Source organism: Pelobates fuscus, chromosome 5, assembly GCF_036172605.1.
Source record: "Pelobates fuscus isolate aPelFus1 chromosome 5, aPelFus1.pri, whole genome shotgun sequence".
Taxonomy (NCBI): domain Eukaryota; kingdom Metazoa; phylum Chordata; class Amphibia; order Anura; family Pelobatidae; genus Pelobates; species Pelobates fuscus.
The window spans coordinates 354,743,357-354,761,902 of record NC_086321.1 but is presented as its reverse complement, the minus strand read 5'-3'; the positions used below and the strand labels follow the sequence as shown (position 1 = coordinate 354,761,902).

The 18,546-nt window shown below is 40.3% G+C and overlaps 1 protein-coding gene across 1 annotated transcript in view; it reads right to left on the bottom strand.

Annotated features, from left to right (window-relative positions):
* Positions 1 to 18,546, bottom strand: part of LOC134611756 (fibrillin-2-like) — a 146,633-nt gene that overhangs the window by 87,478 nt on the left and 40,609 nt on the right. Inside the window, exons 3-4 of the mRNA XM_063455964.1 lie at positions 12,688 to 12,770; positions 9,051 to 9,149 (exon numbers count right to left, since the gene is read on the bottom strand). Coding sequence (XP_063312034.1) covers positions 9,051 to 9,149; positions 12,688 to 12,770 — 182 coding nt within the window. The remainder of the gene's footprint in view (positions 1 to 9,050; positions 9,150 to 12,687; positions 12,771 to 18,546) is intronic.

The window sequence follows — 18,546 nt, the reverse complement described above, 5'->3', positions numbered from 1 at the left end:
AGACAGCCATACACCTATACACACAGACATACATACATACAGACAGTCATACACCTGTATACACAGACAGCCACACACACACACACACACACAGCCATACACACAGACTGGGTTGGTTTCTTATCTTGGGTCTAGCAGGGCTGCTGGGCAGGCAGGGGGGACGGACAGGCAGTGAGGGAGTGTAAGCTCTCCCTGATCAGCTCCCACCCGCGCCGCAGTGATGCCGGGACCCGGAGTGACGTCATATTCCGACTCCCGGCATCATTGCGGGGAGCTGAGCAGGGAGAGCTTACACTCAGCACTCCCTCGCCGTGGCCCATGGGCCGCATAAATATTAGTTGCGGGACGCGAGTTTGACATGGCTGGTGTAAAGGGTTAAAAAAAACCTTTGTTTACTCACCCAATTTCAGCGCAAATCTCCCTCGGTACAGGATCGTTGCTCCTCCTCCTCTAACATCATCCGACAGCGGAGCCCAATGCACACGTGTGGCAAGTGCTGCAAATGTATTAGGCCCTCCCCATAGGAAAGCATTGTTGTAATGTTTTCCTATGGGGATTTCTCTGACACTGAATGTTTTCATGCAGAGCATGACTATTTCCAGTGTTAGTTAGGGGACTGAAAATCCATAGGATCCAGGAAGTGCCTCCAGTAGCTAGATTGACAGCCACTAGAGGCAGTCTTATTCTTGCAAGGTAATTATTACAGTGTCTCTAAAACTGCGATGATTTACACTGCAGGACTAAGGGGGGCAGAGACACAGAGTAGCATCATAGTTTGCAATATGGAACTTGATTATTGATCACCTTTAAATTAACAGGCAGATCATTTATATTACTTCAGTGGGCAGATCATATTTTTGATGTATTCAAATATAATTTTTTTAAAGGCTTACAGCCCGCTGTAGAGGTGATGATGCCGAGTACCCTGGCCCGGTTCCCTAGTAATGGGGTATACCGTTTAGCAACGGGTTTCCCCTTAATCAGAGTATCTGCCAGGCTCTGAGTCTCCCTGGTGGTCTGGTGATGTCCAGTTTTTGCAAAGCTGCAGATGATGCGGCAAACACCATGCATTGGCCGGTCAGGCGGACATTCTGCACAATTAAATTTGCACACAGCTGATAACATCCCGATGTTAGAGTTCCACCTCTGACAGCAGAAGGGTTAAACTCTCTGTGGGCAGCGTTTCATAGCTAAACATTGCACATACAACATACAGGCACCATGGGAACAGCAACTCACTGAAGTGGTGATGGTGTTTTTAGTAACCTTTTAACAATGAAGAATGGGGAATAATGCATAGTTCAGGGGCCCTAATATTGTCAGAACTAGGGCATGTTCCAGTCTTGCTTACATTAGTAGGAGTTACACACCTGAGTGGGAGCTGCCACCATTTTATCACACATCATTTAATGGTCGCCAATTTGCTGATACCATAGAGATGATTTGTTGAGTAACAATGCATGTCTATGGTACATCCCCACAGTGTTTACTGTCTGGAGCTAGGTACTTTCTATGGGTGACATTAAGCCCCTGGCTCTTCATGTTGCAAGAAACAAGCAGATATTATGGGGAAAAAAAATCAAATTTATGTGAGAAGGAAAGTTACTTTGGAGGAGACAATTAGAAACAGCAAACAAACATTGCCTGCTTGGGAAAATCTCAATAAAGTAATCATCCAGATGTTCAGAAAAACAACATGAATAAGGTACGTAGTCCAAAAAATTTGGGAAGAACATGTAGCAGAAATACTAAATAAGCAAATTATCTTAAAAGGATACTAAGGCACAAAATTCCACTATTTGGGATAAATTTGCCATCATTGGTTAAATGTCAGTAATTGTGTAATATTTACACATTTATTATCTAGGTTTATATATGATTCACTGCATCTCTATGAGTAGATGTTGATCGCACAGTGCAGCGGTTTTCCACGCATGCGCAATAGCCTCCCAATGCTTTCCTGTTGGAAAGCACCGGATTGGCTGAGATCATCAAATCTGATGATCTCAGCCATGGGGGTGGAGCAAGGCAGGGCCAGCGGCAGTGAGACCGGTGCGGTGCAGGAGAAAAGGAGACAGACCATTTTATTGGGACTCTGCCACGTTATATTTATGTTCCATGGAAAGAGTTTATTAAATAAGGTACTTAAGTGGCTATGTATGTTTTATATTAAAATCAATATGGTAAGATAGGATTATCTCACAAAAGTATTTTAATGGCATTGATTTGCAGATAATAGTAAATTACAATTGCCACCGTTTCTAGTATAGTGATTCTTCTTCGGTAAATGCTCCTGCTATACCCAGTATACAGGTGGCATAATTTCCTCATCCCGAAATTTCTTGCCTCTCCTCTCTCATAAATGTGTTTCTTTGCTGATCCCTCTCATATTTTATTTTTTTAGTAGAAAATATCATTTACTGATATTCACTAATTTATTTTTAAGCAGCACAAGTTTTATTTACAATATTGTCTAGGTCTATTACTGCAGCTGAAATCCATATATAGGTTAGAAAGGAGTTATCCGAGCGCACTGCTTGCTCGAGGTCCCTTTCATTCCCCCCACTAACAGATATGTTACAGGCTCTATACTGAGTTGCTAAGTTTCTGTGTATAAATAGTTAGTTACTATGGCTGTACGTGGCACAGCTCACTGAAACACCTATTCACACTGACGCTTAGTGTTGTAGCAAATACAATTAAACCCCCTTAAATATGGGATTATATTGCAAAAGCATTTTATTGTTAGCGATTTGCAGATAAAAGTAGTGTATTGCAACACTTGATACAGGTTTTTAATATCCTGTATTTATTTTCCAGTTCTTTAAGATGTACGTTGCATTTACAGGTTTTTATGCAATGTCACATTCTAATTGTATTGCATTGTTAAAGGGACACTCCACTGCCCAAATACAAAATTAATAAAACTCACCCCTAATAAAAACGTGCATGCATTTAATTATGCATTTTGTTTCATTGGGGTAAATTTCAAAATCTCTTGCAAATCCTGCAGTTCTCTTTTTTTGCTGCCTTTGCAAGCCCTCCCCTTCTAACTCCGCCCAGACTTTATCTGGCTGTCCAATCACAGACTTCCCAACGCAGCTGAATGAGAAGTCTTTGCAAGGCAGGTGCTCTGGGCAATTGCTGACTCTTGAGTTTAGCTCCACTTAGCTAACCAAACCAGGAAGTAACAGTAACTATTATACTGTTATGTCATTATAATTTATATAATTATTATATTGAAATCTGCACTTTTTTGCAAAATGAAAAACGAGGACACACTCTTCACAAAGCTTTTCAGAAAGCTAAGGTGCTTTAGGGGTGTGGAGTATCCATTTAATGTCTATTATAGGGCTATTAAACCTTTTTTAACTTGGAATATTATATAGAGTGATTTGGCATTAATTTAACATACGCAATAGTGTAATAGTTAGGGGGAAAAGCTACATTGGATATGCATTTTCTAATTTGTCTAATTTAGTCTGAAATTTACATTTCCCTTACTTTCTTTACAGCAGCATGTGTTATATTTATATCAAGCTGTGTTTTATGTATGTGTATATATACATTATAAATATACATACATACAAGCTTTCTGTGTAGGTTATTTAAGTAAACTGAAGTTAGTTTTTATGTAACCAAGTTTAGATAATGCTTGCTGTGTCATACCCCCAAAATTGGTATCCTGAGAGGCAGGATGATGATAGGAAGGGGATAAAGTTGGTGGTACTTTAATGCAACTGTGTCACTGGCTCCAAACAAAGAGGCGAACGCATGCACTGAGCTAAACAACCAGGAAGTAACAGGACCTGTTGTTTGATTGACAGCTTGGAGGGAGGGGTATAAAAAGGTCATAAAAGTATCACATTTCTATTGAAACCTGCAATTTGTTGTCAAATTAAAAAGAAACGAGGACACACTCTTCACACATAAAGCATTTCAGCAAGTTAAAGTGCTTTAGGGGTCCAGAGTGTTTCTTTAAAATTTGATTCTCTAAAAAACATTGGGTTGGGTATTTTTTTTATTTATTTTTTTAAATCTGCCACAATATATTTGCTATGAAATTACTAAAACCACTACAAATAAAGGAATGGCTATTTTGACCTAATACAGAGTAAATTCTTCCAAATTTAAAAGTGAGCTATTTCTCTCAGTTATCCAAGAAATACAAATTAGCTAAATCCTCCTGCTTTGCTTTCTAACATTCCTGATAGTGCTTGTGGGACCCTTTCCTCTAAATCCTGCCTTAAGGCACGCTCTCTGCATTTCCTGGAGTCTCCTAACGCTTATGCCAAAAGAAACACTCATTTAATTAGTGCAGACTGGGAGACCTAGCTTAGTCTGAGATTGAGAAGAAAAAAAAAATCAGGTTTCATGAAACAGGTTTCAATTAAATGTAACATTTCGGCCTGAATATGAAGCAAAAAACGAGTACTTTAATTTCAGAGTTAGGATTTTATTTTTACGATTTACACACCTTCTTTATACTTTCTTTATAGGCCTGTATTATTATTTATAAATAAAAATTATTGACTTTTCATCTAATATCAGACGCCATTTTGTCTGGAACAAAATGGAACTGTGTGAATAGTATATGCAACTGTTGTAAATTTAAAGAGAAAACAGATGACTGGATGGTTGCAAATTTTAAAAGTACATATCGACATAACCCAAAATGCTTAAGATTTGTTCACTAAACTGGGAACTGTGGAGAAATTAAAAGGAATTCCAATTTTTTTGTCCAAAAAAAGTCAAACAGGAAAAATAGTTGTATAAAATATATATGTTTTTCCAGTTGGCCTATTTTTCTAGTTTATTCAATATAACTGAATAAATACAACCCAAACTATGCTTTCTTTGTTTCCCAAATTATTTAAAAAAAAATTAAAAAAAGTTTTATATTATTTGTACTATATTTTAAATTGAAAAGGTTGTGTGCTGTTCATTAAGTTAATGTTTATATAAATGTCTATTTATGTAGAATTTTATAATTGTGTAAATTCCGAAAAATGCTTTTGCATTTGCATTGCAATATGTGATAAAATCATATCAATGCAAAAAAGGTTATCATTTGTATAACACTGTTAGACATATTGTTATACACATCGGACAAGTATATATGCAATATAGAAGAGCTTATTGTATCACTGTTGCAAATAGCACCTTTAAAATATATTTACTGAAAAGAGAGGTGTGGACAGTTGATACAATTTACATAAAAATAGCCAAACTTGGGGGGGCGGGGCCGGGCCACCGAGCCGAGCGGTCGCAAGGAAGCACAGCTCCCTCTCAATACACCCATTCTCCACGATAAACCGTGAATTTAGCTGGACCCAGCGACCCTCTAACACGACCTGCAACCTACACGGGCTACCGAGGCCGGGGAGAGGCTCGCTCCCGTAGTTCCAGTCCCCCGGAGGACGGGTCTCTTGCAGCAACTAGCAGGTACCTACCTGGCGGTGAGTGGAGCGGACGGCCACCGCTCCACTATCCTGCCCAACGGAGCCCGGAACCCACAAGGCACATCGGCGGGCCCGGCCCTGTTCCCCCCCCTCTGGACCGGGGGGTGATCCCGGTCCGTGCTCCAAACCACACGTGGAGGCGATCTCAGACCACCTTGCAGGCCCAAGACCTGCGGCCAAGATGGCGGAGGCCACGTGTGCGGGGACTGAGATGCGGAACCTGAAACAGACTGATGATTCCACCTAGCAAGGTACACAAGGCTGCAAACATGCAGCGGCTCCAAAGTCTGGAGACATAAAGAATGCAGAGCGTTAAAGCCCCTGTGTGACACACTACTCATGTGGATGGAGCTGCCTGTGAAACCACCCGCACTTCTTCTGCGCTGGGCGCCCACCACGAGGAACCCCTTTGTAGCCTGCCATACCTCCTGGGAGAACACCGAGACCCGGCAGAACCCAGGACCCACGATCCTGCTGATGGGATCAATGGCTAAAGGGCACGGGCGCCTGCTAAGGCCCCGGGCTGAAGGCTGGTGGCCCACGGACACAGAACCACCACAACACCGGGACACCTTACACCACTATATACCCGATGGAGTACGAAGGCAACTATGGACACATTAGCTAATACCATACGGACTTAACTACATTATTACAGGACTTGGGCTGGCTACCCTGAATCTATCAGCCGACGCATGTCTGTAAGATGCTTCCGCATACCCGGTCCACGGGCCGCACACACTCCAGGGATTAGCGGACAGGGCCAGCTCACACCAGGGCGCAGCGGGCCTATTTTTCTGGACAGCGGGTAGTAGCAAGCGGGATATGATAGGTCTGTGTAACTCGACATTAATATTAACCTTACGCTATGGTTACTACTCGACAATTTGACTAAACAGGTTGTTTTTCACTAACTGACATATAAATAATAAAAAAAAAAATTAGGCATAATTATCCGGGAAATGTAACAAACAATGTATCAACCCTAACCTGTACATCACTCATGCAATTCCCTCTCTTTCTTCTGTACCCTTTTGCACATGCCTTAATAAAAGAAAGATTGCCAAAAAAAATATAGCCAAACTTGAAAAATATTTATAACAAGCTGGTTTGGTGTATTTTCTTAATTTCCTTCATTTAAAAAAGAAAGATTTATTTACTCTTTTCCATTTACCGTGCTCACCTCTCCACGTCACACATCGTAATGCCCTCCATCAACACAGTCCTGACAGTGGAGCATTAGGGACCTAATGTGCATGCGCGACAGTGTTGCAAGCGCATTCAAGCATCCCCACAGGAAAGCTTTGTATTCAAAGCTTCCCTATGGGCTTCTGCATCATATGACCGAGCTATAGTCGGTCAGAGCACTGGAAGCAATACTAGTGGCTGTCAGTATGATGGACATACTGCCATGTAGACGTTGCAGTTTCTAAAAACCTGCCATGTTTTACATTGCAGGGTTAAACGAACAAGGTCACTGCTCCCAGTACCACTTTCTTGACATATAGTGACTATTTAGGTAATCGATTGCACTGTCAAAAGTACAACCTGTTTGTAAACTTCAGAGAACTACTGTGCGCTTTATTTGGAGATCAACTCTACTATAGGAAAATATGACACAATAATATGTATTGTGGTTTGTAAAAAAAGTGCGCTCATTGAGCAAGGCTAAATATCCCCCAAAAAGTCTATTCATATGTATGTCTGTTTTTTGACACCAGTGTGGTTAATAACTAAAGTGTGAATTGTTGGAAATTGAAGGTGACTTCAAAGTGAATCTCAAATTTTAGGCCCGAAAATGTGTTTATTTTAAAAACGAACATTAATAACGTAACTGCCTTTGAATAATCAGAATCAAAGCCAGGAGAATCTCTGCCATATGCATGAACGTGCCTTCTCTCAAAGAGTCATTGAAAACACACAGAATCCATGAATTCAGCAAACTGACCACACTTTCCTCGAAATTTCCTACCAAATCCCTTGTGTCCGTTCTAGGAGTGTTTAGATTCCTTACGACTGACTTAGAAAATTTCCCAGACTCAGCAGTAAATGAAACATACATAAGACCGTGCTATTTTGAGTGTGCGCGTCTGTGGTAAAACTGTTGCCTGCAGTGCCATTCTTTGTCACTTAAACTATAAGCACCAAACTATAACTATAGGCACCAAACATTTTTAGCTTAATTAATCAGTTTTTGTGTATAGATTATGATCCTGCAGTCACGCTTCTCAATTCCCTACCATTTAGGTGTTCTGTCTATGCAGCTCAGCCACACCTCCCCTGGCTGTGACTCACACAGCGTGCATGAAAAAAAAAAAGTTTTATTTTCAATAAAATGTTAACTAGCTTTAGACTTTTTTTTTATCTCCTGCTCTGTAAATTGAACTTTAATCCCACACAGGAGGCTCCTGCAGGGTCCCCAGAGCAGGAGATAACACAGTCTAAATTAAACAGAATGTACACAAAAGGAAGTTTAAACATAAGATCTCTTTTTACAGGAAGTGGAAGGCTGTGTAAGTCACATGCGGAGAGGTGTGACTAGGGCTGCATAAACAAAGTTATTTAACTCCTAAATGGCAGAGGATTGAGCAGTGAGACTGCAGTGGCATGATCTATACATCAAAACTGCTTCATTAAGGTGTTTGGCTCCACACCGGCCAGCTCCCCCCCCTCCAGCAGCCCCCTTGGTAAGGGGTACCACCTATGGGGGCTAGTTCACCCACCCTCCACAACCACACTACACACAATAATAGGACAGCACCACACTGAACAGCCCGACCCGACACATCCCTAACATCGATCTAGATTAAGAACCATGCAATCTCAAAATACACGCACGCACCCAATCCATCCCTGATACACTACAACACACACGCTCAAACAATTAAAAAATGCAAGACAATCATTGTTATGACTGTTTTAACCACGCAAATGTTTTATGTTGATCAAACCACGCTGCAGCTGTTGGGGCGCAGCAGAGTAATATGCTAGTTGTTACCTATAAGATACACAACAAAAAAAAATAAAAAATTAAAAAAAAAACTGCTTTATTAAGCTTAAGTTGTTTTGTTGCCTATAGTGTCCCTTTAAATATGTTGGTGGCTTTACGGACATGTGAGTTTTTTGGTATTTTGTCAAATCCTTTCCATCCAATCTAGTGAACAAACTAGAGTAAAAAAAAAAATTGGATCAAGCGGCTTGCGTTGGACTCTTTCCACTACGCCCTTATCTTGAAATGTTTTAAAAATGCCATGTAGTTAAAAATAACCAATGGGTCTAAAGTGAGAACCAGCCACTTCAACTAGATTGTAAGCTCATCTGAGCAGTATCTGCTTCACCACTTTTCTCTCTCAATATTGCTTTATTTTTAGAAACCCCAATTCTTTATTTTTAAAGTGCTGTGTGGAAAATATTGGCGCTATAAAATTTATACATAATAATAATACGGTGTCTTTTAAAATAATATCTCTCTAAACAAGCGCATACTGTGCATATAGTGTGTCTGGCAATGTGAGCCTGACTGTACACAAACATAGTGAGAGAGCTATGTTTCATATCTGAATAAAAATCAATACAGCCAGCTCTTACCTGCACCAGCCCCACACGTTGATGATAGCTGTCCGTTAGAGCATGTGCACATGTTTGGCCTGGAACAAAATCCATCTCCACAAGAATTTCGGCAAATAGCTGAAGGACAAAACAAGAGATATCAGTCAGTCGACTGCTTATTTCACACAAAGAGCAAATCATTTTAATAAATTAATACTTGCAAATCCGAATATACGGTAGATTTGCAAGTGACATCTATATTCTTACTGACTTTTGACTGCTGTTGTGAAGTCTCAAGACTCCTGATTACATAGAGATATTGAAACAATTTAGTGCATCAACTCAGAAGGCCTGAATGTAACCGTATATTGGGGGGGGGGAAAAAACTTTTTGTGACTTTTTTTTCCCTATGTTTTACTCTTGAATTGCTCCTGAACCTGCAGGGACTCAAAACTGATGGCATGCACATATCAATGCTTCCTGTCAGCTGGGAACCTGTGAACTGAGCGCTGCAGAGAATGGTGACGTGTGCATGCGCGCTCATAACTCCTCCACATTCAGGAGATTGGCTTGCACCGTGTATGTATGCTCCTACCATATTTAGATTACTGAATGGGGAAATCTTGCCTCCCAAAAAGACATCAATGGGAAGGGGAGCAGTCTGAGTGCCAGTCATTTAAAAGGAAAATTTTGAGAAAAAGTGAAACCCTTGCCATTATCCGTGGCAGAGCTGTCAACGTCTGATTGCTCAGGCCAGTGCATACAGAATATCAATGGAATCAAGAATTGGGTATTTGGGTGGATAACGAAGAAGTGGCCAAGCTGTGGGTGATGGCAAAGCTCAGAGTCTCATCAAACCATCCAAAAATGTCTGCATTGATTTAATGCTTTCATAATGCATGCAAAACGCTAGTCGCAAGTGCGCATTAGGGTCCCCCTTGCGCTAATATTGGAGAAGGCGTGTTTAAGTGGTTTTAACATTTGATTGCCACAGGAGGGCAAGGAGGAAGAGGGACACTATAGCAAACCATTATAGGACTACTAAAAGCACCAAAACCACTTCATCTCAAAAAAGTGAACTGGTTGCAGTGGCCCTGTAGCTTTGTAGAAACTACAATGTTTCTATTGCAGGGCTAAATGCACCTCTAAGGGCTGTCTTTCATATAGTCAGCAGAGGTTCTTCCTGTGCAAGAACTGTGTGAAATTGGTCCACCAAGCGTAGCTCGTAGAAAAAGCTTTAAATTCAATGCATTGATTGAACATGCACACACGCACCTCGTCCTTAATGCTCCTCTATGAGGATTGGATAAGACATTCATTGTGGAAGGAATACCTCCGCGATGATGTCGTGGGAGGAGGAGCAGGCAGTAGCACTGAGGGGGTCTCTACACAATTTACAAAAAGTAAACAAAAAGCTTTTTAACTCATTTTTATTGAACATGGTGGGGACTCAGTCTAATTAGGGACTAGGGCACTATAGCGTTAGGTATACATTTATATTCTTAATGCCATAGTGTTCGTTTAATATTAAATATTATCAATCATGGGTTTTGCTTTGCATTCATTTTAAAATTAAAAAAAACAACAGTTTTTGTATTTTTTACAGTTTCGTGGCATATTTGTAAATTGCTTCAAGGTGAATTTAATTTCTTCCTTTCATTCACCAATTAGAGTGTGTAAATTGTAGAACGTGATGCACTTAAAAATGACTATTTTTTTCTTTTTTACAGCCAATAATATTGCGTAACTATGTCTAATAAATAGCAAATAGCTCTACCGACATTACATTTCAAACATTATGATCTTTTATTGTCTCACGGTTTGGAAAAGTCAACGAGCTGTTTCAAAGCACAGATATTTATGTTAAACTTGCTTCACAAAGAAAATTACAAAAAACTGGCACTTCTTCATGAATGTTTAATTAAAACAAGTAATGTGTGGCTTTAATTAAAATGTCCCTTTAAAGAATTCAGAAAAATGACTTCCTCTGCAGATTAGATTTTACTCAGGACATCTATTTATGGTCTTATATTGATGCATGTATATTCTATGGTTCCTGCTCCCCACAGACTAACTCTGTACTTCCCTGCTACATTGTCCTTTCCCACCCTGGACAATATAGGATATCTCTGTTCTAAATGGGTGGAGCTAACAGAAACAACCATATGTATGGACTGACATGGGAAAAATAGCAGAAAAGTGTACTCTTAAGTATATCACACACGGTGACATCGCAACTTGGGGTTCGGTGACTGCAGGGGGAAGTGACATTTACTTGTCTGTTCCTGTTCCTCAAGGGCGCCGCCATCCTCTTCTTTCTGGTCCATGTTTGCTCTTGACGCTTCAGCTGCCGGGAGCCAGCGTCAGCGCTCTACTCTGGCACATGTGCGAGAGTACAGCAGTGAGGTCTAAGGATGATCCTGACCTAATCTCCCTGTGCAACCGTCACTGGTGACGGCTGGGGGTTGACACGGCTTGACGACGCTAGCTCCACCTAGTAGCAAGCTTGGTAGAAAAAAATACAGAGGCAAGGTAGTTCCGAGTATCTCTGTATATCTTTTGACCGGGTTGGAATTTTAGTGAAATTCAAAAACAGTCAATATAAGTATTTCATAAAGATTCTAACTTTTTTTCAATGCTCATTTTTGCAGGGGGAGTGGGGGGGGGAGGTGTGGGACAGAGCCACTTCAAAATATAACACAGGAGTTACCTAGTTGGCAAACCAATTTATTACCGTAATCAGAGAGAAAAAATGTTCTAATAAATATACATAATTTTGCTTAGTATGTTTTAACAATAAATCACACTTGTTTCACAGACAGTTCAGGCTAAGGGAAAATTTGATTTTGACCCAGTATTTAATCTTCCAGCCAATGCACATTTAAAGTGAATACACATGTCCATTTAACCTCCTGTGAATACAGAGCTGTCTTACCACCTGCATAAGCAGAATACAATCATCCTCGGGGCCTTTTAGAGAAACATTTCTCATATAAGGTCTTACCCTAAATAAATAGCTACATATGAGGTATTTGTAAAAACTCAAAGGAAAACCAGAGGACTTTTCTTGAATGTCTGTGACCTCAGATGCCACAACATTAAATTCTTCAGCTAGAAGGGCCCCGCTTGGTTGATGTAAGAGCTGTTAAAAAATGAAAGCTGCAACTTTTTATTTTTTTAAAGACCCAAAAATCAACGACCACCCTGTGTTGAGCCCCATGACTTCACTACTCTGGGATGAGGAACAGACGTCTGAACTAGAATCATTAAAATAAGATCAGCTGGCGCAAGTTATTAAAGTTCTAAGCACTGTTCAAGAATTCTTGAGCTTAATTCTATACATAAGAATAGAGTTTGGAGTCTTGGAAAGCTCCGTATAGAACTGAAGACGAGACTTGTGACAGTTGGAAGACTCTGGATATGGGAAGACCAGCATGTGTGATGTTTGGAATGGAAGTGAAAAAGAGACCTGTGAAACTTGGAAAACACTATCAAGCCCAGAGTAGACCTTTATGGACCTACAATATTCAGTTCTGCCCCGGTGGATAAAAAGACATTATGCGTGATAGTTTAAATGACCCTGTGCAAGCAAAAGTCAGTTTTGTAAACATCTGCATATTGTCAACCAAGGAGAACTAAATCCATGTTGTCCTATTTTCTTAAAAGTCATACTTACGGACAATGCACTGGTTTCCTCCTGGTAATGTTTTCCATCCTGGACAACAGTATGAATGAAATCTGGATCCACAAACATTGGGTCTAAAAAAGAAAGAAAATAGAGACAATCTTTAGCATCAGCTACAAAATAATACAATTTTAACAATAAAAACCCACAATATCATAGAAGTTAAATATAAAGAAAAAACAAGAAACTTCATAAGGAAAAAATGTAATCGCCAAAATAGTCAAATAAAATAATAGTACAGCCATATTGTCAGCATTGATCTGATGAACCTTACCTAAAAAGATCTAACTGTTACGGGGGCGGGGCTTGGGAGCTGAGCTGAACGGACGCCATTTCCAACAGCTCCCGACCTTGCAACGCTAATCTTGAAATTATCACGAGCATCTTAATCCTATCGCAGACATCAACCCCACTCCGAGCATTGGGTAACCGAGAGGAGCCGACTAATGCCCTTCTTTCAACAAACGAAGCCGGGAAAGGTGAAACTTAAACACCGGGCCTACCTCACTCCCACGAGATACGGCCTGGGGCCCTTTCTGGACGGCATCGGGACGGTATACAGCCCGGACTTGGAGGAGACGATCCCCACACCACACGGCAGCCCCACTGCAACCATGGGGCGCCGCACGCAAAAACAGCACCCGACAACGGCAGCAGACCAACCGAACATCGGGGAAATGCTGCAACGACACGCACCCTCCAAAATGGCCGCCACGAGATCCTCTACAGTAGGCCTCCCGCTGGCGCTACCAGAGCGGGCTCACTCACCAGATCTAAGTCCTGAGGACAAGCAACCCAACTCACCCCTGGTTGGCACAGAGCTAAGCGGGAACACGTTTGCCACAAAGCAAGACCTACAAACATGGATGCAGGAGATTCAATCCCTCCTAGCCCCGGATATTGGCACCCTCAAGACGGACGTACGTAAAACCGCGGAGAGGGTGAGTGCCATGGAAGGGGAAATGCAATCACTGACAAGTGGGACATCAAATCTCACTGCAGCCCTGCAGTCCCTGCAGACAGCCCACCAAGCACTGGCGACCCAGGTGGCCACCCAGGAGGACCGCCTGCGTCGTAACCATATCAAGCTCAGGGGAGTCCCGCACGGAATCACCCCAGAGGAGCTGCCCCACTTTGTGAGGAGGCTCTTAACCTCCATACTACCGCCAGCCACAGCCAGAAAAATCACCCTAGAGGGCGTATTTCGTCTGCCAGCAGGGAATAACACACCAACCACGGAGGCTAGAGACGTTATACTAAAATGTGCCACAACACATGATAAAGCAGCAATACTGGCAGCAATTAAAGGCAAGACTCCCCTACCGTTCGAAAACTCCAACCTGCTCTTCTTCCAGGACCTCACTCGAGCGACACTACACTGGCGGAGATCGCTAAAACACTTAACGGGACGCCTGAGAACCGCAGGCATTCAATACAAATGGGGCGCACCGCGGACCCTGCTGATTCCGCACAACGGGACCGTTCATAGAGCCATGTCGGAGACAGACATTCTTGCAGTCCTACCACTCCTGGGACTATCGGACGCTCCCCAGTCTACAGTCCAGACAGGACCATCCCGGATGGGAGATCCAGCCACTACGAGACCATTTACCCCCCGATCCCCAAGCACCGGCTCGGAAACCTGACGCAACTTGCAAGCAGACATAGCCAACCCGGCTCAAGCGGACTCTAAAACACCTGCACACTGAACTGTTCCTCTTCTTATATTTTTGACTGGTTATTTTGTTTTACCTGTTATTACCTCCGTTATTAACCCACACACTCTGTGCCACTCATTCACCCACGCACTCATTTACCCACGCACTCAGTGATAGCCACACACACAGAGACAATCATAGGAGACCTCACCAACGCAGGGAAGCTCCAGACAAGCTATCTACACCTCCTCCCCCCCCCCGCTGTCCCCCTAGGTTAGGGGACCTCAACACCGTGGAAAGAGCTGTGACCCCACGAAGACAATACGTTATAGCCGACTGGCTCACAGAGATTGGCCACAACCAAAGTAGCACCACGAGTAGACCACCCATGCCTTCTCATGAACACCACTAACCAGTGCACATACACATAGCAACTCATAGCCTCATTAAGATTAAACACATGTGATCTTCACTACGAAGTACAGCAATAGGGGCTAATACCACCACACAAAGGGTCATACACCCTGAACCATATGTAAGCACTAATACACACAACCGTTACGCAACATGTTATAAAAAAGAAAATATGTGCTGAACAACTTGACTACATACTGTGAAATGCATATTCTAACTCCTGTACTTGTCAATATATTGCATGAAACCAAATAACGCACAAACAAAATAAAGAATTAAAAAAAAAAAAAAACAATAACCAAGAACAGACAAAAAAAAAAAAAAAAAAAAAAAAAAAAAAAAAAAAAAGATCTAACTGTTACATTTGTTACACATTCTATAAGCATGTTTCATCAATCATTCATTGTATATAAATATTGATGCTGCTTAGTATAGAGCACTACTTTAATTGTTGGGATAGAGTTTGGCCTCCTAACTCTGAAACCACATTATTAAGCTGATGCTTACTGGTGTCTGCTATAGGCTGTAAATCATATTTATACACACAAATTTAATTGTTCAGAACAATACCTGTATATAGGGGAACACTTGGAGGACCTATTTAACCTTGCAGTCCAATATGCACACTACTAACACTAGTTGCGTATCACTCTGCCCAAAATGTTCCTATTCTATTTTGGTCGGTATGGTCCCTGTGATCGCACGGACTTCGTGTCAATTGAACCTACATTGTCCACCACTTAGGTTAATCCAACGTCTATGGCTGGAAATATCTATTTCAGAGACATGATTCAACTACATAAACTAGTTACTACAAAAGTTATGTGGTATAATTTGGGGGGGGGTCACAAAATAATTGGTGTCATATAACATTTTTTTTTTTAACCCCTTAAGGACACATGACATGTGTGACATGTCATGATTCCCTTTTATTCCAGAAGTTTGGTCCTCAAGGGGTTAAATAACTGATGATTTTCAAAATGTTGGCTAGTCTATTAAGGTAGATTAATATCCTAAACTTGCTTGTCTTCAAGCACGTGATTTCTGTATTTAATCCGCAGGATAGAACAACATACGGTAATAGATATTTCCTTATTGAAAACACCTTTCCATCTTTAAATTATTTAATACACATGGTAGCTCACAGGTAACAAATTCGAAGTTTTCCTTAATGTTTATATCCAGAAATCACTTTTTTTGATACATTGCTTGTATTTTTGCTGGTTACGCTTATAGAGGGAGTAATAGCTATTAACAAGAGTCATTATATAGAAACCTTAAGTAGATATAAATAATGTAATTTTATATATAAACCAGATGCGTCCCATCTGTTAGCTATTAAGGGAGTATGGGGTTTGGTGTTATCTTGCCTTTGGAGGGGTTTAATCCAAAAAGAGAAATACAGCATTGAATCCATTTGTCTTATCTCACAAACGTGTAGCGTTCACTTGTAAAGTAGAAGGTAAAAGAAACATTAAACTCTGTGATGTTATTTTTTAATATAATAATAAAATTAGTTCTCCGAGCTGGCTCTGTGATTATTATTTTTTTTTTTTTTTTGTAATCTGTCCAGTTTTAAAATTATTGCTTGAATAAAAAAAAAAAATTCATTTTATCTTATGATCCTTCTTTCAGATAGTCCTTCTTATGATTCTTGTTTCTTAAATCAGAATCGTATTTTACAGATTAATAATGGAATATTCAGAAACCTGGGCAATATTAATCCATCTTAAAACCTAAGATGACAGGTTAATTAATGTCAGACATCAAACACTCAACAATTAAAATTATGAAGGAAGAGATGCCCATAATAAAGTGATAAACCTCTTACATTTACATAGTTATTAGGCAACAGTAACTTTACAATTAACCAAATTTAGAGTTTGTAGCAAAAAGCATGCTCATTATGTTTTTAAATTTGTGTGGCTGTGACGCTTACTTTACATGTGATTTGCAGGTTTTTGTAAAATCCCCATGACTTTACCTTACATTTAATTGTATGTTCTTGAGCAAAAACCATGAAGGTATTTATCCATGGATTTTGCATCAAACATCCATGAGTTTTGCTCATTACGATAAAGTAACACTCTTCCTTTGCATTGTAAAATGTTGATGCCAAGGCACTTGCTGGTCCCAGAAGGCTCATGGCACACTTGCCCTGCATAGTGGTAAGCATATATAGTGTAGGGCATTATTAACATGTGGCTACTAATTTAAAGCTATTGGGACTTAGGAGAGTCGAAAGAAAGAGGGAGAGGAGAAAAAGACAAAAAGAAGAAATGAGTAGAACCACTAATCTCGTTTAAGTCTCTGTATTGGAGAAGACGGATAACAGCAAGAGACTAAGCATATATCCTGGAAGATAGCATCTGGTAAGCTTGTTTGTGCTGGGCCCTGATCACTTGTTTCAGTTGATCTCATGCTGTTTTTGTCACAATTTATCTGTTTGCTTTAAACTGTTTACCAATGGAATTCTGTACATTGAAAGCATTAATAGCTGATAACACAATATTCCTAACCTTAGATACGAGGATATCAAATAAAAATAACATATCTATCTGCAATTCCAGGAACTAAAACAAAATAATAATAACAACAGTATCACTAGGCGACAATACGAAAATTATTTAAAGGAACACTATAGTCACCTAAACAACATTAGCTTAAAGGGACACTATAGTCACCAGAACAACTACAGCTTATTGAATTTGTTCTGGTGAGTAGAATCATTACCTTCAGGCTTTTTGCTGTAAACACTGTCTTTTCAGAGAAAATGCACTGTTTACATTACATTACATCCTAGTGATAACTTTAATACATGTTTGTGTTCCTGACCCTTTAGTGATCCTTTAATGAAGCAGTTTTAGTTTTAGTGGTATTGATCATGCTTCTCGTGTTTTATGCTCAATTCACTACAATTTAGGAGTTAAATAACTTTGTTTCTGTTTATCACACGTCCCCTGACTCTGATTGACACAGCCTGCATGAAAAAAAAAAACTGATTTCATTCCAATCAGATGTAATTTACCTTAAACAATTGTATCTCATTCTCTGTAAATTGAACTTTAATCACATACAGGATGCTCTTGCAGGGTCTAGCAAGCTATTAACATATCAGGGGATAAGAAAATCTAAATTAAACAGAACTTGCAATAAAGGAAGGATAAACATTAGATGACTCTTTACAGGAAGTGTTTAGGAAGGTTATGCAAGTCACATGCAGGGAGGTGTTACTAGGGTTCATAAACAAAGTGATTTAACGCCTAAATGTCAGAGAATTGAGCAGTGAGGCTGCAGGGACATGATCTATACACCAAAACTGTTTTATAAAGCTAAAGTTATTTTGGTGACTATAGTGTCACTTTAAGTAAAAATTCTATAGATAGAAACATTATGGCAATTGCTTAGTTTGGCCTGACCTGGGCTGGAGCCCTGAGTGAAGTCCTGAAATGCCCACAGTCTGATTTTGGTACCCTTTCATTGTTAGCCCATAGCCCCTGGTAATATTGAGAAGGTGCACTGAGAACAAAACAGCATATACTGTCCAGCGTACCACCAGTTTTGACAAGATAAGTATAATGAATCAAAGAAAACCCAAGACAAACACAGTGACAGAAAAATAAAAAACAAAATAGCAGTTGCCTAATAACAAAAAAACAATAAAAAAGCATAAAACATCCCATAACAACATAGAAACATAACATGAAGGGAAAGTTTAGCTTCTAATCCAAGCATATTCCAGAAAATTATGCTGAAAGCCCAGGAGAAGCTATGGCAG